This window comes from Ornithorhynchus anatinus, chromosome 11 (genome assembly GCF_004115215.2).
Source record: "Ornithorhynchus anatinus isolate Pmale09 chromosome 11, mOrnAna1.pri.v4, whole genome shotgun sequence".
Classification (NCBI taxonomy): Eukaryota; Metazoa; Chordata; class Mammalia; order Monotremata; family Ornithorhynchidae; genus Ornithorhynchus; species Ornithorhynchus anatinus.
In genome coordinates, this window is record NC_041738.1 from 15,194,786 (window position 1) to 15,218,232 (window position 23,447).

The 23,447-nt window shown below is 55.8% G+C and overlaps 1 protein-coding gene across 1 annotated transcript; it reads right to left on the minus strand.

Moving 5' to 3' along the window:
- Positions 1 to 933: 933 nt before the first annotated feature.
- LOC120638685 (zinc finger matrin-type protein 3-like) lies at positions 934 to 22,819 on the minus strand. Its single transcript, XM_039913483.1, has 4 exons — positions 22,774 to 22,819; positions 8,489 to 8,755; positions 1,486 to 1,545; positions 934 to 1,013 (listed from the first exon to the last, which is right to left on the minus strand). The coding sequence occupies exons 2-4, from the start codon at positions 8,751 to 8,753 to the stop codon at positions 934 to 936; spliced, it is 405 nt and encodes a 134-aa protein (XP_039769417.1). The 5' UTR covers positions 8,754 to 8,755; positions 22,774 to 22,819.
- Between the last annotated feature and the right edge of the window lie 628 nt (positions 22,820 to 23,447).

The window sequence follows — 23,447 nt, forward strand, 5'->3', positions numbered from 1 at the left end:
CGCTCAATAAATGTTTCTGATTGGTTAATTAATAATAAAATAATAATAATGATGGTATTTGTTAAGCCTTTACTGTGTGCCAAGCACTGTTCTCATGGGGGAGATAAAACGTAATCAGGTTGTCCCACATGGGGCTCACAGTTTTAATCCCCACTGTAAAGTGGGGATTTGAATCCCTCATCTGTAAAGATGAGGTAACTGAGGCAAGGAGAAGTGAAGTGACTTGCCCAAAGTGACACAGCTGCTAAGTGGCGGAGCCAGCATTAGAACCCACAACCTCTGACTCCCAAGCCCGTGCTCTTTCCACTAAGCCAGACTGCTTCTCCTGAGTAAAGTATGCTAAGCGCTGGGGAAAATATAACGCGATCAAGTCAGTCGCATTACCGGCCCTCGGTCCCACAGGTGAAGAGCTGAGGCTGGAAGAAGCGAAGTGACTTGCTCAAGGTCACACAGCATGCAAGCAGGTTAGCTGACCTTAGAACCCAGGTCAACACTGAGCGTGCTGTGTATGTTTCTGTGGGTGCCTGCCTGTGTATATGTGTGTGACTGTGTGTGTTGTCTCTAAGTGCCGGTGTAAGGATGGGACTGAGGTCGCATCCGGGGCTGGGCGTGCTGCCAAGGGGATGAGGACGGGATCGCAGTAGGGGTTGAGGGGGGTCGCAGCCTGGGTTGGGGAAGGGAGCCAAAGGGGTGTCGTATTCCCGTCACCCCCGACCCTCCCCCTCAGCGCTTTTGCTTCCTTTTGTTGTCTGTCTCCCCCCTTCCAGACTGTGAGCCCGTTGCTGGGCAGGGATTGTCTCTCTTTGTTGCCGAATTGTACTTTCCGAGAGGTCAGTACAGTGCTCTGCACACAGTAAGCGCTCAATAAATACGATAGAAAAAAATGAATGAATGAATGGATCGCGGCCGCCCCTTTCCCCCCCGGCCCCGGCCTCACCATCTGGCGAGCCGAGAGCGGTGTTTTGGGGCGGGGGTCTCGGGGTCAGGGCTGGAGAGGTTCCTCTCCGGAGGTTCTCCAGAGGGGAAGGGGGAAAGTGGCGAGAGAAAGAGATTTACCCGGGGGTCCGTCCCCGGACAGGCGAGGCAGGTGGGGGGTCGGGAGGGACGACCCCGGCACTTACCGGATTTGGAGAGAGTGGTCCCTGATCTTCCCCCTTTCCTCCCCCCCGCCTCCGGAAAAACCCCAGACTGACCCTCTCAGGCCTCTCTACGGCAGGACCCCCACCCCGGGACTGCTCCGCCCTTCCCCGAGCCCCCCGCCTCACCAACGCCCTCCATCCCTGTTTGAAGCTCTGGCGGATTTGGGGAGAGGAGGGGGTCGGTTTGGCGGGAGAGGATTTGACAGGTGGCCCCTGGAGCAGGAATTCTGGCACATCTAGAGGGAGGAAGCTCTTCCGAAGGGACCACCCCTCTTCCACCCCCCACCCCCCACCTCCCACCGGTCCCATCCCCCCGAAAAGCGGCCTGTCCCGGCCGGGCACTTACTCCGGAGCATGTTGGCCCGGTTCGGTTCGGCCCGGCTCGGTCCCGGAGCGCAGAGCGACGCTGGAGACGCCCGGAGAGCGAGGGGGAGAGACGGGGCGGGGGAAGCAGAGACACGGAGAAAGACACCCGGAGAGACAGAGATAAAGACCCCACTGGAGACCCGGAGAGCCGGATAAAGTCACAGAATGCCAGAGACAGAGACCCCGAGGCTGAGAACCGTCCCCAGCCCAGCCCCTCCTCGGCTCCCCGGCCCCTGCTCCCTCCGAGAGGGGACCCCGTGGTCCCTGGGCAAGGGGCGGCTCCGAGGGGTCGGGGGGAGGAGCGTCGTCACCCAATTCTCTACCCCCGGACAGTGGGCAGCGTTGGGTAGCGTCCACAGTCATCGTCTCTCTCCCCTTCTCCCCCAGTTATTATTATTGTACTCGTTAAGCCCTTAGTGCCAAGCACCGTTCCAAACACTGGAGTAGATACAAGGTGATCGGGATGTCCCATGTGGGGCTCACAGTCTTAATCCCCATTTTACAGATGGAGTAACTGAGGCGCAGAGAAATGACTTGCCTAAGGTCACACAGCAGACAAATGGTGGAAACGGAATTGGAACCCACCCAGGTCTCTGACTCCCAAGCCTGGGCTCTTGCAACTAGGCCACGCTGCTTCTCTAAGCCCGGGCGAGGGTCCTGGGGTGGGGTGGGAGCGTCCCCCAACCTCCTCCAACATCCCTGGCCTGTCTCCCCAGTAATAGCCCCGCCGTCCCCCCACTGCCTTCCTCAGTCTACTCCTGAGCCCCGAGGCGAGGAGCCGGGGAGTGGACCCAGGGTTCCGGCTTAAACGCCGATGCATGGCTGGGTGGGGGTGGGGTGGTCCTGGGGTTGGGCGCAAGTGGGGCTGCTGCAGTCTGGCTCCCCCTCCAACTCCCAAATCTTCCATCAGCCTCCCACCGGGACAAAGAGCTGGAGAAGGGACTGGAAGAGCAGCGGAAGAGCCTGGTGGCCTGATAGCAGGGAGATCTTCCCCACAGTGAGAGGGGAGGGAGTTCAAGGTTTCCTAATTCTCGGGAGATTGGAAAAGACCCCCGAGGGCAGACTGGAGGGTGGGGGGTCAGGAAACGGGCCGGTTTGACACCCGAAGGGCTAGAGAGAAGGAATGATTTCATTTCGACTCGCTGCCTGATGTTTTATTAGGCCCACTGCCTGATTTCTTTCTGGCAGCGAGAGCGTGATTCGGGGGTGCTGGCCCCTCAAGAAAGCTTCTGGCTGGTCGGGGACAAAGGGGGACTGGATATTCCTGAGTGGGAAACTTGGAGAAGAGGACAGTGGAAGAAGGGTGCTGCTGTGGGGGAGGAGGCCGGAGCTGACCATCCACCTCCTCTTCCCCAGCTTCCTCCAGCTCAGAGCATAGCTTTGATCTCCCAGGAGCTTATCCGGTAGATGGGGGGGTGGTCGGGAGGGGAGGTGGGGTGACACGGGTAGAGGAGCTCCGCTGTATTTCCTGGGAGTTCAAAGCAGGGGTTGGTCCCTCCCGATCCCATCTCTCCTCACCGGTCACCCATCATGATCCCTGCTTCAAGATGGGGAGGGAAGGGGGTGACTCCACAATTCCATCTCCCACTTTTCCTGTTCCTTTGTTCCCTCACACCGTTTCCATCCCCACCCACTCGGGTTGGACTTTTATCTGGGAGTTTAAATCCTTGAGAAATCCCCTCTTCCTGAGCATCAGGTTGCATGGTGGGGTTGCTGGGGGTGGAGGAAATAAGGGGCAGGCTCAGGCAGGCACACACACACACAAGCACACACACACATTCCTGCCGGGAGATGGGGGGGCTGCCATCCTGCCCTACCCAAAGCCCCAAACCCAGGTATCCACCCCCTTGGAGAAGGGGAGCCCAGAGCACAATGTAGCCTGGGGGATAGGGCACCTGGGACCCCTCAATGCCCACCCCCCCACACCATATCTGGGCTGGAAGAGAGAGATTGAAAGCTCCTTGTGGGCAGGGAACATTTCTACCGACTCTGTTATATTCTCCCAAGCACATAACACAGTCCTCTCACAATCAATCAATGGTTTTTAATGAGCACTTACTGCATTCATTCATTCAATCCATATATATTCAGTCATATCCACTGAGCGCTTACTGTGTGCAGAGCACTGTACTAAGCCCTTGGGAGAGTATGATACAACAGTAAACAGACACTTTCCCTGCCCATAATGAGCTTACATTGTACTAAGCATTTGGGAATGTACAATACGATAGATTTGGTAGACATATTCCCTGCCCACAATGAGCTTACAGTCTACACAGTAAGCACTCAATAAGTACCATTGATTGACTGATTCATTAGGAGATGAGCATCCTGCCTAGAAGTTGGGAGGTGGACAGGATGGACCTCAGGTAGACCTGAGATTCCCCCCTGGCCCCAAAAGGGAGAGAGTCACCAGAAGATGATTTGGGACAGAGAGAATTACAGGTTGTTTCTGGACCAGAGATAATTCTGACCATAGGATCCATAATCACACTAAGACCAATCAAGGTAGACATCCCCCAGCCCTGCTAACACCCAGCCTCCACTGGGCAGTTTATCCTTCCAACTCTCTCACCCGCAGCCTGATTTCTCTCAGGTCTCAGACCTGTGCTCCTCTGCCTGGACCACATTTCCCCAAATCCACACAGCCTACTCTCGACATAGGCTAGTGGAAAGGGTACGGGTCTGGGAGTCTGCCAGTTGCTTGCTGTGTGGCCTTGGGCAGGTCACTCGGCTACTCTGGGCCTCGGTTTCCTCCTCTGTGAAATGAGAATTAAATTCTCTTCACTCCATCTTAGACTGAGAGTTCCATTTGGGACAGGGATTGTGTCCAACCTGATAAACTTGTAATAGTAATAATAACGACAATTATTATTGTTACTGTGGTACCTATTGAGCACTTACTATGTGCCGAGCACTGTTCTAAGCAGTTGGGTAGATACAAGTTAATCAGGTTGGACACAGTCCCGGTCCTATATGGGGCACATAGTCTTCATCCCCATTTTACTGGGGCACCCAGAAGTGAAGCGGCTTGCCCAAAGTCTCACAACAGACATAATAATGATGGTATTTGTTAAGCGCTTACTATATGCCAAGCACTGTTCTAAGCGCTGACACTGGAAGCAGCATAGTGTAGTGGATAGAGCACAGGCCTGGGAGTCAGAAGGTCATGGGTTCTAATCCCGGTTCCACCACTTGTCTGCTGTGTGACCTTGGGTCAATGACTTCACTTCTCTGTGCCTCAGTGACTTCATCTATAAAATGAGGATTCAGACTGTGGCCCATGTGGGACAGGGACTGTGTCCATCTGGATTTACTTGTATCCACCCCAGCCCTAGTATGGTGCCTGGTCCATAGTAAGCGCTTAACAAATGCCATAATAATAATAATTATTAAACAGCAGAGCTGGGATTGCTGACTCCCAGGCCCATGCTAAACCACACTGCTTCTGTATCTACCCCAGCGCTTAGAACAGTGCGTGACACTTACTAAGCACTTACCAAATACCATTAAAAAATAAACAAACAAAAAGAACTCTGTGGATTAACCACAACAGAATCCAAACATTCCTGGTAGCTATGAGCCCATCCGGCCTCCGGCACCCGCAGGCACTGCCTCCTGCCAGGGAGGGGAAGGGTGGCTTTCTCCAGCTCTGTCTGCCAAGCTATTCCCCCTTGGTCACCCCCCTCTCCACAGTCAGTCCCGGGGTCACCTCCCCCAGCCACCTCCCAAACAGGGCCACACCCCCGCCCTCCCTCCAGCTGTTATCCATGCCTCGCTGGTGCAGGGAGTGAGGAGCTGACATGCTTCATTTGCCCTTCTCTGATGAACCCAAAGTTCTCCACCTCCACCCCACACCCCTCAACTCCCTTCCATAATAATAGTAATAATGGTATTTAAGTTCTTACTATGTGCCAGGTCCTGTACTAAGCGCTGGGGTAGATACAAGCAAATTGGGTTGGATATAGTCCCTGCCCCAAATAAGGTTCACAGTTTCAATCCCCCTTTTACAGATTCAATCATTCAATCAAATTCATTGAGCGCTTACTGTGTGCAGAGCACTGTACTAAGCTATTGAAATATACAATTCATCAACGGATAGAGCCAATCTTGGCCCAACAACGGGCTCACAGTCTAAAAGGGTGAGACACACAGCGAAACAAGTAGACAGGCATCAATAACATCAAAATAGATAAGTAGAATCATAGATATATACACATCATTAATAAAATAAGTAAAGAAATAATATATACAAATATACACAAGTGCTGTGGGGAGGGGAAGGGGGATGAGGTACGGATGAGGTAACCGAAGCACAGAGAAGTGAAGTGACATGCCCAAGGTCACACAGCATACACATGGCAGAGATTAGAACCCATGACCTTCTGACTCCCAGGCCCGTGCTCTATCCACTAGGCCATGCTGTTTCTTTCATCCCCGCTACCTGCGACCTTCCCCTCTCAGTCACCATTTTCAGACCTGAAGACCCTGCTCTCCGCAGTTGCTGGAGGAAAGAAAAAAACCCACAGGACCCAGCCAGTGCATGGCGGGCAGGGCAGGGAGGGGCAGTGAGGGGAGAGGCGAAGGGGGTCATTCATGGCCTTCTGATGGGTTGGGGGCTCCAGGGGTTCACGGGTGGGTGGAGGGGTACGTGAGCAAGAGGCAGGTGCACAGGACAGGAAGTCCTGAGGGATGCAAGAGGCTGCTGTGTGGAGAAGCAGGTGGGGGGCTGGGGGTCAGGGGTCTAAGGAGGTGGGGACGTAAGGTAGGCAGGGGGATGGTAGGGAATGGTGGTCAGGGTCTGGGGAGGTTGGGGGGCAGGGGCAGGACAGGGAGGTTGGGGCATTAGGTGACCCTGCCTGGTGGGTGAAGCAGTGTGGTCAAGTGGATAGAGCCTGGGCCTGGGAGTCAGAAGGACCTAGGTTCTGCCACTTGTCTGCTGTGTGACCTTGGACAAATCACTCAACTTTTCTGTGCCTCAGTTCCCTCATCTGTAAAATGGGGATTAAGACTGTGAGCCCTCTGCGGGACAGGGACGGTGTCCAACCACATTATCTTGTATCTGTCCCTGTGCTTAGTACAGTGCCTAGCAAATAGTAAGCGCTTAACAAATACCACAATTCTTATTGTTATTAGGGCTGGGGCAAGGTACTGGTGCCCGGGTACTGAGGGGTGAGGGTGTCCTTATTATATTGTAATAATAATAGTAATGTTGGTATTTGTTAAGCACTGTTCTAAGCTCTGGGGTAGCTACAAGCTCATCAGGTTGGACACCGTCCCTGTCCCACATGGCGCTCACACTCTTAATCCCCCTTTCATAGATGAGGTAACTGAGGCCAAGAGAAGTGAAGCGACTTGCCCAAGGTCACACAGCAGCAAGCGGCGGAGCCGGGATTAGAACGCAGGTAGTTTAGGGCTAGGAGAGCCAGCTCCCCATCTTCCCAGGCCAACCCAGCCCACACCTCTCTGGTGTTCCCAGCCTGCTGGGCTGGAAATGTCTTTCCATCTCTATGCTGCTGGGAGCATGGGGGCATCTACAGGGGGTTGGGCAGAGGCGGGAGGAGAGGAGGAGGAAGGCGTAGGGGAGGAGGGGAAGGGGATCAGAAAAGAATGTGATATTGCTTGTGACTGACTGTCAGTCTGTGAGAGAAGGCCCCCAGTCTGCCCCAAATCACAGTGACAACCAACACCCCCCAGCTCTGCCCTCCCCCTCCCCCGCACCTCCCAGAGAACAGGATGAGAAGGGTGGAGCCGGGGGCATGGGGCATCCACTCGGGCCATGGGGTCAGGCAGCTAGGCAGGTCTCTCTGAGAGAGGGTGACTATAAAGGTGGCTCCCCCCACCTCCCACTCAGGAAGACCCACAAACGGAGATAGAAACTGAGGCAAAGAGACAGGGAAAAAGAGATCAAGAGGGGACCAGAGATAAGCATAAAGGAGAGATGGGTGTTAACGCATCCCACTTCTCCCCTCAACTGAGGCTTGAGCCGGTGGCATTTCTGACTTCCCCCTCCTTCCCCTTCTCCCTCTCCACCCTTTTGCCTCCCCTGGCACACCGCCCCCATCCCCCAACCCCACCACGCACACCCTTGTCTCATCACCACTTGCCTGCACTGATTTGCTTTCCCAGAATCGGGGGCTGCACAAAAGCTGCCCTTAGGGATTTCTGGGATACAGCTCAGCTGTTTGACCTTCACTCCTGACAAGGCTGCCCTCCCATTCCACCCTGCAGGTGACCTGGTGATACCCAGAACATTAAACACCTTGACCCGGATTTGCCTGAGGTGCCTAGTGCCCACTGAACTCAATTCTGTGGGAAGCTATATGCCCGGGGCGGGAGGTCTGGCTTGTAAGGTTGACCTTTCGGAATGTTGAAATTACTAAGGATTCTACCTGCGTAGTCCAGGAAGGGGAGCCCTAGGGGAGGTGGGCAGGTAACACTCTGTCCTTATCTGCAAGGTTGACATATGGTGCAGATCATGGAGAAGCGCACGTTTCCTCACAGTCCCTTAGTTCCGATTGGAGATGGGGCGTCTCCGGACCCATGATGGGCCCTTGTTTTTTCCTTTCCTCTTGACATCCCTAACTCCTCCCGTCAGCCTGCATCACCCTCACAGACTCATTCATCCGTCCCCAGCAACGGAGCACCCCACCAGGCCGCGGCTGGCAGCCAGCTGCCCCCTCGGGTACTCTTTGCCAAATCTCTCAGAAAGTCACCCAGATACGGGGCGAGCCGGAAATCCCGGCTAGGATGCAGGCAGAACATGGGAGGTGGGTTCTGATTGGGCATCTCGAAGGGCACATTTGTGGGTTTCTCTACCCCATCACCTGCTTGGCCAGGGGCCTCTCTGGGAAAATCTCTTTATTATAATCTGACCTCTCTGAATGTAAAGGGGTCCCCCGTTGCCCCTCCCTCCCCAGACATCTCTCTCCCCCTGGTTTCAGCCAGTAACTCCCCAGGCCCCATCCCCGACCCGGGAGTACCTTGACCGAGAGGGGCCCTGCTGGCCCTGCGCTGCTGCCGGAGTCGCTTCAGGTGGGCCTTGCCGCTGTAGTGGGTCTGGGCCTGGGCGGCCGAGTTCAGCTGGACGTTGCAGAGGTCGCAGAGGGTGTAGGTGGGGCGCTTCCTCTCCCTCTTGGCCCGGGGGGGCTCGGGAGGCCCGGGGGGGCACTCTGCACTCCCCGGGGGAGCGGGTCCCCCCGGAGGGTCCGGCTCCGTTGGCGGGGAGGGGCTCAGTGGCCGCTTCATACCTGGTGGGGGGTGGGGGAGAAAACACAAATTGGACCCAGCAGAGGGCCAGGGCAGTGAGACCCACGGAGGCAGAGAGACACTCTGAGAGATGGCCCAGAGAGTCCTGGAGTCAGAGCCCCAAAGAACCACAGTCGGATGAGGGGGGCGGGGGGTTGGGGGTCCACCGGCCTCCCTACCCTCTGCTCAGGGATGCGGTGACCCGATCCCAGGGGGAAAGGGGACAGGGTTGCAGGCATCTCAGGGGCCACTGCACGGTAACCCAAGCCTGGGGCCGGGCCAGCGGGGGCACGAGGGACATTCCCAAGTGATGACCCCATGACAGGAGAGCAGCAAAGCCATCTCAGCTGGACCGGCTTGCGGGTCCAATTTCAGCAGCTGCCCTGTCCGCCCCCAACCCTGCCAGCGACCCTTGCTCCCCGCAGCAGCGCTGCACAGCAGACACTCCCAGCACCCTCCAAATAAAGGCCACACAGAAAAGTTTGGACCCTCTGACCTCACTCCTGCCCCGCCCGTCTTCGCTCCGGCTTCGCCCCTGCCCTTGTCCTCACCTCTGCCCCTGGCCCTGCCCCTGCCCCTGTCCTCACCCTTGGCCCTGCACAATCAATCAATCACTGTCTCTGCTCCTATCCTTGCTCCTGTCCCTGTCCCCGACTCTGCTCAAGGAATCAATCAACCACCGTCTCTGCCCCTGTTCCTGCCCCTGCCCCTGCCCTTGTCCCTATCCCTGACCTTGCCCCTGTCCCTGCCCTCCTCTCATCCCCACCCCTGCTCCTACCTCAGCTCTGGCCCTCTCTCCCTCCACTCTGGCCTATTGGAGGCCTGTGTGGGGGTGGGTGAGGGGGTGGAGAGAGACTGCGTGTCTGCTTTGTGGTTGTGTGTGCGATTCCGTGTGACTGTGTTTCTCAGTGTGTATTTGTTTTTATGTACTTTTAGAGGTGCACGACTACCTGTCTTAATGGCTGTGTGACTGAGTCTGATTGTGTCTGTGCATGTGTGTATGTGAGACTGTCTGTGGGCCTCAGTAAGCAACTGTCTGAGAATGTCTGTGTGTGTGTGAGCCTGGATGTCTATGTGTCTATGAGGGCCCGGGTGGGTGATTGTGTGGGTGACTGGGTGTGTGATTATATATCTGTACGTCTCTGTGAGCGCGTGTATGTGTGTGACAGGGAGGGAGGCAGGAACAGACCCAGAGGGGAGAGGCAGCCACCTGGGAAGGGTAGGACAAGCCAGGTCACGAACAGGTGCTCGGACTCTGAGACTGCGGCTAACTGGTCTGTGATTTACTGCCTTCCCTGCCCCCTTATCAGACAGACATTTCCGTTTAGAGACACATATACCCGTCCCTGGGATCCAGGCCAGATCTCCAGAGCCCATTCCCTCCCCGCCTGCACCCCAGCCTTCCCTGGCCCCTTCTCCAGATCCCAACCCCACCCGTCCAGGCTGACTGCCCAAGGTGCTCACTGGGAGGGAAGAAAACGTTCTGGCATCCAAAAGGCCACCCTCTTCTTGGGCACAGAGCCCCCCGACTCCCCAGAGCCCTCCTGCGACCAGAGCGTCCCATGCAAGGAGGGACACTGAGGCTACAGCCAGGGAAGCAGTGTGTCCCAGCTGGATCCAGGGTCAGCATGATCTCGGGGAGCCCAGGGTAGCGCTTTGTCCCGGAGAGGGTGTGTCTACACCTTTGGCTTCTAGGCCTGCTGGGATGGCGCAGCAGCTGCCAGGATACGGCCTTCCCCCAACCCAGGTGTCTCTGCCACTCCGGTGTCTGTCCTGAGCAGACCCAGAGGAAACCACCTGTCCCCCATCCCTGACCCCAACCCAGCCTACTTCACCCTCATAATAATAATAATAATAATAATGATAATAGCGTTTGTTGAGAGTTTACTGTGTGTTGAAGCACTGGGATAGATACAAGATATCAGATTGGTCCCATTATTCCTATACTGTACTCTTCCTAGTACACAAGAAGTAATGTAGCTTAGTGGAAAGAGCACAGGCTTGGGAGTCAGAGGTCGTGGGTTCTAATCCCGGCTCCCCCACTTGTCAGATGTGTGACTTTGGGCAAGTCACTTCACCTCTCTGTGCCTCAGTCACTTCCTCCGTAAAATGGGGATTAAGACTGTAAGCCCCAAGTGGGATAACCTCATTACCTTGTATCTCTTCCAATGCTTAGAACAGTGCTTGGCACATAGTAAGCGCTTAACAAATGCCACCATCATTATTAATAATATAAGATATTAACCAATTGATTATTAATATAATAACATAATTAATAATAATGGTATTAGTTAAGCACTTACTAAGTGCCAAGCACTGCTCTAAGCACTTGAGGAGATGCAAGGTTATCAGCTTGTCCCAGGTGGGGCTCACATCTTAATCCTCATTTTACAGATGAGGTAACTGAGGCACAGGGAAATTAAGTGACTTGCCCAAAGTCACACAGCTGACAAGTGGCGGAGCCGGGATTAGAACCCACGACCTCTGACTCTCAAGCCTGTGTTCTCACATTCCCTGTCCCACTTGGGGCTCACAGTCTCAGTTGGAGGGGGAACAAGAGCTGGATCCCCATTTTTAGAGTTGAGGAAATGGAGGTCCAGAGAAATGAAGTGACTTGCCCAAGGTCACACAGCAGGCGAGTGGCAGGTCCTCTAACTCCCAAGCCCATGCTTTATCCTCTAGGCCACGCTGCTTCTCCTAATCCAGACGCTGGGCATGGGAGGGGGTCTGCTGGAGGGGATGGAGATTCCCCCACCCCTGGGCCACCTGTTTCCACCTTTGGCATGACCATGAAGTCCCCACAGCAGACAGCTTTCCTTGCAAGCTTACTGTAATTCCCACACACCTGGTAAAGTGCCTGGCAACAATCCCAGGGGGCACGGGGTGGTGGTTGCGGTGGGGGGGCGGCAGCATGGTCAAGTGGAGAGTACACAGTCCTGGGAGTCAGAAGACTCAGGTCCTAGTCCCAGCTCTACTACTGACCTGCTGTTCGGCCTTGGGCAAATTTATTTATTGAGTGCTTACTACGTGCAGAGCACTGTACTAAGCATTTATCACTTCACCTCTGTGGGTCTCTGTTTCCTCATCTGTAGAATGGGGAGACGATACCTGCACTTAGACGGTGAACCCGTGTGGATCGAGGACTGTAGGCATGCTATGAAGAAAGACATTAATAAACATTTTAATCATTATTATGGCAGTGCTCTGTAGACAGTAGGTAGCCAGTCCAGTGCTCTGTCCCTAATATACATTGCACGATAGGTATTCAGTCTAGTGCTCTACTTGGAGTAGCACCCAGGATAGCATTGGGAACTTGGTAGCCCCAATGAATATGACAGGATGAGGATGAGGAAGGGGACAGAGTTTCATCTACATCCTTGCTGTGGCCACTCTCCCCTTATTCTCTGGCAGGAAGGTGGGCTGGCAGAGGCTAGGTGGGCCACTCCCAATATGCACTCAGAGATCATCCACTGGATGCTGCCCCTGGGCCCCCTGAGCTTTTTCTTTCCCAGGGTTGGCATCCCACCCCTACTACAGAATTCCATTTCTGTCTCCCATGTCGATCCCCACCCCATCCCGGTGGCCTACGCCTCATCCGACACCCTCTGACCCAACTGTTCCGGTCCCACAAGATGGGACAAAAGGAAATCGATTTAAAAGTTCAGCAGAAGGGAGTGAAGTCAGGGGGCAAAAGGATCTTCTTGGGGCAGGAGACTCAGGGTTGAGGGAGAGGAGATGGTGGGTAACTATCTCAGGAAGAGGGGGAGACTGACACGGGGCAAAGGGGACGGCAGCTTGGGCTCCCGCAGGCCGCAGGACACTTGGGCTGGAAGAGGGGTCTTGCCATCCATTCCTCTGCCTCCAGACCGGCCAACCCTCCCCGACCCCTCTCATTTTGAAAGAAGTTACTGAAGATGCCCCCCTTCTACCTCCCACTCTAACCATCAGAGGCCAAACACACATTTCCAGTTCTGCCCCGTGGGCCAACTTCTGGATCAGGACCTAGGACAGCCCTCCACCCAACCTAGCTCCTCTCTCCCCCCCACCCAACTCCTCTCCCCTTTTCCCCTCTGCCCCCCAGTTCCTGGTGAAATGTGACCTGGGGGAGGTGGGGGAGAGAGAGAAGCACTTACCTAGAGCTTCCCTCCGCCCCCGCCCCCAGATGCAGGGGCTGCCCCTACTAGCAGAGCACGATCCTGTCAGATCTGATGCCTCCTTGGTGGCTCCCCGGAGCAGTGTCCCCAGGGACTCCCCCACCCCCAACTCCGCCAGTCAGCCGACTGCCAGGGTCACATGGGGCAAGTGGGCAGCGGGCGGGGGAAGACAGGAACAGGTGCCAGCGGCCATGAATTACCACAGCCAGAGCAGGTCCAGTCCCAGAAGCTCCAGGCCCACGTCGACAGGGTCAGGCAGGGAAGGGTGGAGGACTCACATCAGTCCTGTGGCCCCGGGCCAGCCTGGACTCACCTTGGCCCTGGCCTCAGTCCATTCTAATCCAGGTGCCTGCCTGTGTGTGTATATGTTGGGGGGGGGGCAGGCGGAGGGGCTGTCTGGGAAGGTAATCTGGAAAGGGGGAGGATGCAGGAGGGGGCTGACTGAAGGAGCCCCTCTGAGCATGGCTGAGGCCCAAATGTCCTTTTCAGGTGAGTCACCAAATCCTCCTGGCCCCAACCCCTCCCCATTATCCTCCACCCCAAGAAAAGATATCCTGCCTGCCCCTGAGGGCCAGGGGTGCTACTCAGTTAATTAGTCCATAGTATCTATTGAACACTGAATTAAGCACCGTGCTGCAAAGCACTGTACTAAGCACTTGGGAGAGTACAACTGGGCCCCTTTGAATAGGGAATGTGTGAAGGGGGGTCTATGTAGTCAGAACCCCTGGGAGGAGTGGGGGGCAAAGCAGACGCAAAGGACAGGAGCATGTAATTTCTCCAGATAATTCAGATCAAGGAGTATTTTATAACAATTAATAATTATGGTATTTGTTAAGTACTTACGATGTGTCAAGCGTTGTACTAAACTCTGGGGTAGATACAGGTTAATCAGATTAATTAGACACATGGGGCTCACAGTCTAAATAGGTGGGAGCATAGGTATTTAATCCCCATTTTAGGGATGAGGAAACTGAGGCCCAGAGAAGTTAAATGAATTGCCCAGGTTCACACATCAAGGAATTGGCAGACCCGGGAGTAGAACCCAGGTTCTCTGATTCCCAGCCCCACACTGTCTCCACTTGGCCACGTTGCTTCTAAACCCAAATTATTCAGAGAATTTGAGTGCAGAGAGAGATGAGCTGAGACAGACATAAAGAGAGAGATAGAGACCAAACCAAGAAGGGAGAAGAACCAGAATAGTGGTATCTGTTAAGTGTTTATTATAAGGAAGCAGCATTGCCTAGTGGACAGAGCACAGGTCAGGGAGGCAAAAAAACCTGAGTTCTAATCCTGATTCTGCCACTTGTCAACTGAGAGAATTTGAGCAAGTCACTTCACTGCTCTGTGCCTCAGTTACCTCATCTGAAAAATGGGGGTTAGGACTGTGAGCCCCATCTGGGACAGGAACTGTCTAACCCAATTTGCTTGTATCCATCCCAGCACTTAGTAAAATGCCTGGAATATAGTAAGTGCTTAGCAAACACAATTATTATTATTATTATTCTATTCTAAGCACCCTGGTAGATACAATGCAAGCAGATCAGAGAGTCGCTCTGTGGCCCCAGTCAGAGGTCATCTTGTCCGTTCCCCTGCCTTCGAGGGAACACTTCTTCTAATCCAGTGGTTGCCCATTCACCACTGCATCAAACAGACTTCTCACCATTGGTTTATAAAGCATTTAATCACCTTGCCCCCTCCTACTTCACCTCGCTACTCTCCTACTACAACCCAGCCCGCACACTTTGTTCCTCTAATGCTTACCTTAACGCTGTGCCTCGGTCTCATCTATCTTGCCGCCGACCTCTCGCCCACACCCTCCCTCCCCCTATCAGATAGATAATTGCTCTCCCCCACTTCAAAGCCTTTTGAAGGCCCATCTCCTCCAAGAAGCCTTCCCTGACTAATCCCTTCTCTCCTCTTCTCCCACTCCCTTCTGCGGTGCTCTTACTTGCTCCTTCATTCATCCTCCTTCCCATCCCCACAGCACTTATGTATATATCTGTAATTTATTTATTTATCTATTAAGGTATTTATATTAATGTCTATCTCCCCCCAGACTGCCCCCAAACTCTCTCTGGTCCAGCCCCTCAGGCCTCACCCCCAAACTCTCCCTGGCTCAACCCCCAAGGCCACGCGCCCAAACTCTCCCTGGTCCAGTCCTGCAGGCCAGGCCCCCAAACTCCCCCTGACCCGACCCCGCAGGCCACGGCCCCAAACTCTCCCTGGCCCAGCCTCTCAGGTCACTCCCTCACCCCTGTCCTGCTCACGCCCATCACCCCCACACTCCCTATAGCGTCCAGGCCATACGGTCGTAGACCACTCCCACGGTCCCGCCCTGCCGGTGCCCCCGAGCACGGACACTCCCCCGCCAAACGGCCAAGCGGGAGTTAGCTAGCATCCTGAGGTGGTTAGCAGGCACCCTCCAACTCCCAGATGGCGGGGGCCAAGAGGCTTCACAATACCACCTGGCCTCCGCACCACGGGAATTTGGGGGAGAGGGAGAGAGGGCCTCTCCAGTCTCCCTCTGACCGGCCACGGGATTTGGGGTCTAGCAACGGGGAGGAGACCCAGTGGTGGATGAAGAGATCCTAGACCGTAAACTAGTTATGGATAGAGAACGTGCCTGCTGATTCTGTTGTACTCTCCCAAGCGCTTAATACAGTGCTCTGCACAGAATAAATGCTCAATAAATATGATTGAGTGATCGATAGAGAAGAGGGAGAGGTAACACCTGTAGATAGCTCAGCGCCTGCCGGCCTGGATGACCCCTGGAAAGCCTACATCACCCGAAAGCAAGGGGGTTTCATTCCCTGGAGTCCTAGCTGCCTGGAAAGGAGAGGGAGGGTTTGCATAGAGGCAGAGGGCGGGACAGAGTGCTTCCCTCCCCCTGTGCACTGCTCACTGTTGAGGGGATAATATGGGTCGAGGGGCAATGGAGAACAAGTACAGCTGTTCCCAATCTCAGCCACGGAGACCGAAAAGGACCCTTGCAGCTGGAGGGATGAAGGTTAGACTCCAGTTTCTCTCCCGCTGGAGAGGGAAACGGAGTCACTGAGCGGAGAGCGTGCCATCTAAGAGCCGCCTCCCAGTCCCCACTGACCGTATCGAGGGCGAAGGGGGAGCAGAGCTGGATCTGGCCACCGCCGCTGAGGGCAGGGCGAAGCCTCCAGACTCCTGCCCCTCTCCGGTACCTCCACCCTCTGCCCCTGCCTCCCCCCAAGCCCCGCACAGAGCCCTCTTTGTTCCTCCGGGCCCCACCCTCCTGGCCCTCTCCTTGCCCCAGCAGAGACCCCCACAGCCGCCCCTCTGTCTCTGCTCCGGGTGTTGGCACTTGAGCAGGGTGGAGCTCAATCCACCCCTCGGTCCATATAAAGGGGTCTCAGTGCAGGCCAGGAAGGTCCCAGCTCCCTGCCTCTCTCCCCACCCCCAGCCCCTGCCCCTCAGCGCGACCAGCCAATCCACCCCACCCCCCACTGCTCTGAGGGGTCCCCATTCGGGAGGGGCCGGGGGTTGGGCCGGGGAGCATCAGAGGCCTATGGGGCCCTGGCTTCCCAATCCCCTCAACTCTGCCTCCACCTAAGTCCCAAGAAAAACAAGAACACTCCTTACTGCCCCACCCTCCGCAAACACCCCTTGTGCCCCCCCGTGTCCCCCGGAGGGGCTGTTGGCTGGAGCAAATGCACTCAGCCCGGCCAGCTGGGAATTATCCCAGGAGGAACTACCAGAGGAGGAGGAGGACCCCAGTCTGTGGGGTCAAGGAGAGGGGCCAGAGGTGGCCCCAGAGGCTGGGACTCTGAGCCCCAGGGAAGAGGAGGCTGAGAGGTCATCCCCGGGAGCGGTCCAACCTGACCGGGGCCCTCCCGGCCCCCCTTCTCCCTGACTGGCCTTCCTCTGACCCCAGACCCCCCGCTCCCCCGGCCCTCAGTTGGGGCATCAAAGGGGGAGCGGCAGAACGGGGGAGGTTTCCATCCCGTGCGTGGGCCGCCGCAACCCGTCCTACGAGTAAACAAACAGCCACAGCGGCTGCTCTGTGCCTGGAGAGGAGAGCACCGGGTTCCCAAACAGACTCAGCCCAGCCCAGCCCTGGCCAAACACAGGCGTGTGTGTCCCGGCACCAGGAGTGTGGGGCGTGGGCCCAGGGAGGAAATGCTTGGGACCGGGTGGGTAGGAAGGACTGCAGTCCAGCCTCTTTCAAGGAAAAGTCTCATCTGAGCCCCGGTCAGCTAAATTCTAGCTCCATCAATCCACCTCCAGAGCGGGGATGGTTTTGTAAAAACCCCAAATCCCACCCTGGGCCCTCTGATGGGGTCATTCTATCTATCCCCTGACCTCCACTCCCCTAACTCATCCACAAATCAAGGTGAGATGGAGAGACACAGGGTGGGACACAGCAGGAGATGGAAATGCAGAGAGAAAATGGAGGAGCATGGAGACCTTTGCTGAAGCAGGAGATAGAAGGCTAGGCGGGAGCAAGGTGACCCCTCCCCATGGGCAGGGGGATGCTGTCTTGGAGGCAGGAGGTTTGACCAAGTGGCCCCTAGAAGGTCATCCCTTGAACTCAAGGAGTCAAGGAGAAAGACACAGCCTCAAAGAGAGTTTGGAGGGAGGATGGTGTGTGTGTGTGTGTGTGTGTGTGTGTGTGACCTTGTATCTGTGACCGGGTGTGTCTGTGTAAGGACTGCATGTGATTGGGGGGTTATGTGACTGTGCGTGACTTTGTGTTGGACTTGGTGTCCTCTGAGGCTCACAAGAAATGCCACGTGGTGGGGAACCAGCGGGAGTCAAGCCCCAGCGGAAGCTGAGGTACACAGTGACCTCTGACCCCCAACTCTTCCCCACTGGTCCCTCCCTCTTTCAGTGGCCCAGGTCCATTCCTGACCCAATAGACTCATCTCTCCTTGATGCAAGTCCCCCAGCCCCATTCCCAGGGTGACCCTAGGGGTCACCTAAAGGTGCACCCAACTCCCTAACTTGTGGCAGACCCCCTCCCACTCCTAATAATAATAACGGTATTATTCAACTCTATGTGTCAAACACTGTGCTAAAGATTGTGGTAGACAATAATCTACTTAGAGAAGCAGTGTGGCTCAGTGGAAAGAGCACGGACCTGAGAGTCAGAGGTCATGGGTTCAAATCTCGACTCTGCCACTTGTCAGCTGTGTGACTGTGGGCAAGTCACTTAACTTCTCTGTGACTCAGTTACCTCATCTGTAAAATGGGGATTAAGACTGTGAGCCTCACGTGGGACAGCCTGATTACCCTGTATCTACCCCAGCGCTTAGAACAGTGCTCTGCACATAGTAAGCGCTTAACAAATACCAACATTATTATTATAATCTGGCTGAATGGAGTCCCCATCTCACGGGACTCAGTCTAAAAAGGAGGGATAAATAAATATAAATTGTTCATTTATGTTAATGTATCTCTCCCCCTCCCAAGTGCTTAAGACAGTGCTCTGCACACAGTAAATTCTCAATAAATATGATTGAATGAATAGAATGTAAGCTCATTATGGGTAGGGAACATGTCTACCAACTCTGTTGTACTCTCCCCAGTGCTTAGTACAGTGCTTTGAACACATTAAGTGCTTAATAAATACCACTGATGAGGAGGAGGAGGAGGACAAACGTTTTATTCCCATTTTGCAGGGGCCCAGGGAAGTTAAGTGACTCATCCCAGATCACATTCACAAGACAAGTGGAAGAATCAGGACTAGAACTCAGTCCTCCTGACTTCAAGTCCTGTGCTCTTTCCTTTAGGTCATCCTGCCTCCCACCTACTCCCTAAACTCCGGGACACCCCAGCCACCATCTTCCTCCTGTTGTCTAATCTTCATCCCTCCTGCTGTGCCTTGACCACTCCGCATTTCCTCTGCCCCATCAAGGCCCCAGCTTTCACATCCCCGAATTCCTGGCCCTTTGAGGGGAGAGACAAGGGGTCTGCCTGGAAGACGTATCTCCCTCTTTCTTTCTCCCTTTTCACCTTGAAGTCTCCGCCTGTCCGCCTGCACTGCCTGTTCCAACTTCAGTGATCCTGTCCCAGCGCGCTAATTAGCGGAGACGCTATTCCTGGGCCAGGAAACCGGAGCAGGGCTGGAGGGCGGCGGGCGGGGGGAGAGGGAGGCAGTCTGCGCCCCCCCCCCCCACCTACTCCCTCCCTGACTGAGTAAAGTTCAAGCTGAACTGGCAGCTTAGGGCATGGCTCTTTCCTAAGGCCCAGACACCCCCCCCCCCCGCCGGACCCTCGGCCCCCACACCGGCCCAGAGCCCCCAGGCTCCTCCGGCCCCCCGTTCCTGGCTCTGCGGCTGCTGCAGCTGTCCCTGCAGAGTCGGGTGACTACACAACGAGACTTTCTGCTCAAACTGGACTGGCCATCTTCCCTGCCTTCACCCCCTCCCCTCAGGCCCCCCGGATCCAGCGGCTTCAAGGACTCCGTCCTTGTGGACACGGCTCCCTTGGACGTCTGGGTGGGGAGTTGTCCCAGCCCAGGGGGTGAAGTTCAGCGGTTGGGGGGCGGGGAGCATCCAGGCCGCAGAGATTCCCCCAAGGGGCCCAGGCCGTCTCCGGCCCCCCAACCCACGGGTGTCCTGCCCCCTGGGTGCCAGCCTTCTCCCCAGTGTCCAGGCCAGACCTCTGTCAGTGTGACCCTGAGCGGTGCCCACACCCCGCGCCCCCGCCCGTCCTCCCGGTTCGGCACGGAGTGGGTGGCCTCTGGCCCGAATCTCCCGCCGCCCGGGAAACACCACGCAGAACAAACAAACATGGGGAACAGATAAAGATGCCTGCCAGCCCCCCTTCTGGCCCCACCTCCCCAGATCTGCAGAAGCAGGGTGGGGATGGAGTTTCTCTGTCTCCTTGCAAAGTGCATTTTTGGGCGGGGGGGGCCTAGAGGATTGATGATCAACAGCCACCCTTCAGGAGCTATGACTGTCTACAAGATGAGGGGACATCTCCTCTCTCTCAGCCAGATGCGGGGGTCGGACTCTCTGTCTTGCCGACCTTTGACCTGGAGCAAGGGGCAGCCAGGCCCGGAAATCAGGGCAGCTGGACACGTTGAACCCGAAGAGGAGGAGGCTGAGGGAGAGGCTTTGGTGACCCCCTGTGGTGGCAGGGTCCCCTCTGGCCTCAGGGTAGCAGGACCAATGGAGCACTGGCCACAGGAAAGAGGTCTAGGAGGTGGCCAGCAAGTCCCCCATCCCATAATGCCCCAGAGATCCACCTACCATGGGTATAAACTGAATCCCTAAATGGAGGAAAGAGAGGGAGGGAGAGGAGGGGAGACTAAGTTTCTTTTTGGAGGCAGGGGATGAGAAACAAGACCCCCAGGAGACTCTCCCAACCCTGAGAAGTGTGAGTTGGGTAGAATTTGTCTGTGCGTAGAGTCGTGTGTCACCATGTTTGAGCTTTCCGCACAGGGGGTTGCCTCTAATGGGCGGTCCTCTCCTCTCCCATCTCCAACCTCCATCTTTGTGTGGCCCCTCCAAATATGTGGCTGAAGGTGTCCAGCTTCTTTCAGATCCCCCTAGCCTTCGCCCCCACCCCCTAACCAGCTTCGAGGATGCAAAGGGTATGGGAGTTGGAGCTGGGCCAAGGACTCAGGTAGGGAAGGGAGTGGGAAGAGAGGTTGGCTTCCTCACAAACAGCCTCAGCTCCATGGGGGTCAATTCAGACTCTGCCCCTTGCCCTCCACGCACTCATCCATTTGAGAAGGGTTAAGTGGTGTTCTGCTGGACGCGGGGGATTATGAGGAATGACCAGGGAGAAAGGGCTGAGGACAGAAGTTAGGAGAGGTACAAGTAGAAGCACAGACTTGCCCAGAACCCTCAGGCCCTGAGTCCCCACTCCTGGCAACCTCAGCTAGAAGCAGCTGAGGTCTAGAGGAAGCCCAAGGCCCGAAGCCTGAGGTCTAGGGGAAGGCAGCAGCATCTCCCTGGAAGCTCCCCTACCCTAACAGGCCATGGAAAGCAGTGTGGTTTAGCACAAAGAGCACGGGCCTGGAATTCAGAGGACCTGAGCTCTAATCCCAGCTCTGACACTTACTTGGTGTGTGACCTTGGACAAGTCATTTATCTTCCCTATGCCTCAGTTCCCTTATCTGCAAAATGGGGATTCAAAACCTGTTCTCCCTCTTCCTTAGACTATGAGCCCCTTGGGGGACCTGATGATCTTACATCTACCCAGAGTTTAGCATGGTGCTTGGCACATAGTAAGCGCTTAATACCACAATTATTATTCACTCCTCAGACACCCCAGGGTGGGTCCTGACATCAGCCCCATGCCTTCAGAGCACCCCAGGTGCTAAAGAAAACTATCTTTCCATGGACTCCTTTCCCCACCTCCATCAAGTGCCCCGGGCCCAGGATGGGGGCAGGAGAAGCGGGAGAGCGGCTCACCTGAATCCCCAACGGGAAGCGGGACCTACCGGTATTTCCCCCCAATGGTTAACATGCAACCGTTTCTCCAGTCACTCATTCATTCAATCATTCAATCATACTTATCGAGCGCTTACTGTGTGCAAAGCACTGTACTAAGAACTTGGGAGAGTACAATATAACAACCAACAGACACATTCCCGCCCAAAATGAGCTCACAGTCTAGAGGGGGAGGCAGACATTAATATAAACAGATAAATAAATTACGGATCTATACATATGTGTTTTGGGGATGGGAGGGAGGATGAATGAAGGAGCAAATAAGAGCGGTGCAGAAGGGAGTGGGAGAAGAGGAGAGGAGGGCTTAGTCAGGGAAGGCTTCTTGAAGGAGATGTGCCTTCAATAAGGCTTCGAAATGGGGGACATCAATTATCTTTCTAATATGAGGAGGAAGGGCGTTCCAGGCCACAGGTGGGATGTAGTCTCAAGATAGATGAGATCGAGGTACAGTTCACCCCCAACTCCCACCCCCGGGGCAAGTGGGGCAGAGCCCAAGCGATGGGACCTCTAGACTGTAAGCTCATTACGGTGAGGGAATGTATCTGCTAATTGCGTTGTGTTGTACTCTCCCAAGGGCTTAATGCAATGTTCTGCACAAAATCAACGCTCAGTAAATAGCATTGAGTGGTTGATTGATCGGAATGGAGTTCGGGCTACCAGAGTCCCCTGCCCCTGCCAGAGTCTGGAGAACGGGGGAAGGTGGGGGCCACGGCCACGGTGGGTCCCTACAGTAATACTCTGGTTTTCCAGCTCCAGCCCCAGAAGTAAGGGAAGGGGAAAAGAGGGGAAGGGAGAAAAGGGGATAGCCCTAAATCCCAGATTCCTCAACCAGACCCCCTGCCTGCTCCCTAGACAGCCGCCCCCCAGCCCCGGCAGGCAGGAGCTCCACACCTGTGCAGGAAAGGAGACTCCCCCACCCCCCGCCATCCCTCACTGCCAGGAAGTCCTTCCTCCTGTCTAACCTCCATCCCTCCTGCTGCAGCAGTTTCTTCTAGCTCTTCCTATGAGGAGTGGGGGCGAGGGAGGGGATGGAGGCCGCGACCCTCACCCCTCTCCTCTGGAGCACAAACCCACTCACGGGCTGTACCTCGCTTTCCTGCCCGGACTCGGAAATCCTAACTTCCCTGTCACGGCCAGCGTTTCCCGCTCCCCTAGGTTGGGGGGGTGGTCCCAAGGGGGACCCAGGGTGGAGGTCCCCTCGCATTCAGAGGGGACAGAGGCCCCCCGGGCCCCGGTTCCCCCCGCTCCACAACTTCCCCCCCTCATTGGATCGTATTCACCCAGCGCTTACTGGGTGCAAAGCACTGTACTGAGCGCTTGGGAGAGTCCAGCGTAATAACAGACACATTCCTGCCCCAGTGCTCAAAAGCGTCGGATACTCGGGGGTCTGGGTCTCCTCGCCCCCTCCCCAATCTCCCCTCCACCGTCTCCTACCTGCCCCGGCGCTCAGCTCCGCCGCAATGTGCAGCACGCTGGACCTCGCTGGGCGGGCCGGGGCGGGGCCGGGGGAGGGAACCGGGAAGCCGGGGGAGGGAGGGGAGGGAGGGGTGGGGAGAAGCCTGGGTCCCTGGGAGGCGGGGGCAGGGGAGGGGGTCCAGCCCGAAGAGTGGGGTTACCAGAGCGGCAGAGAGCGACCCACTCTGCGCCCCCGACCCAAAGACCCAGCGAAGCCCCCCTGGCCCAGATCTCCCCTTCCCTCCCTCCCATGAGTGGACGCCCCTCCTCTGGGGTCAGGTAGTCGAGATGGCCTTTTTTCCGGAATAATAATAATGTTGATATCTGTTAAGCGCTTATTATGTGCAAAGCACTGTTCTAAGCACTGGGAGGATAGAAGGTGATCAGGTTGTCCCTCATGGGGCTCACAGGCTTCATCCCCATTTTTCAGATGAGGTAACTGAGGCCCAGAGAAGTGAAGTGACTTGCCCACAGCCACACAGCTGACCTCTGACTCCCAAGCCCGGGCTCTTTCCACTGAGCCACGCTGCTTCTAGAGGACCCCGGCTTCCCAGCCCCAGGCTCAAATTGGGAGGGGCTGCCAGTCCCTTAGTGGGAAGGGGGCTTTATTATTTAGAGGAGAAGCCCCCTCCTTCGCCCGCGCCCTTCTGAAA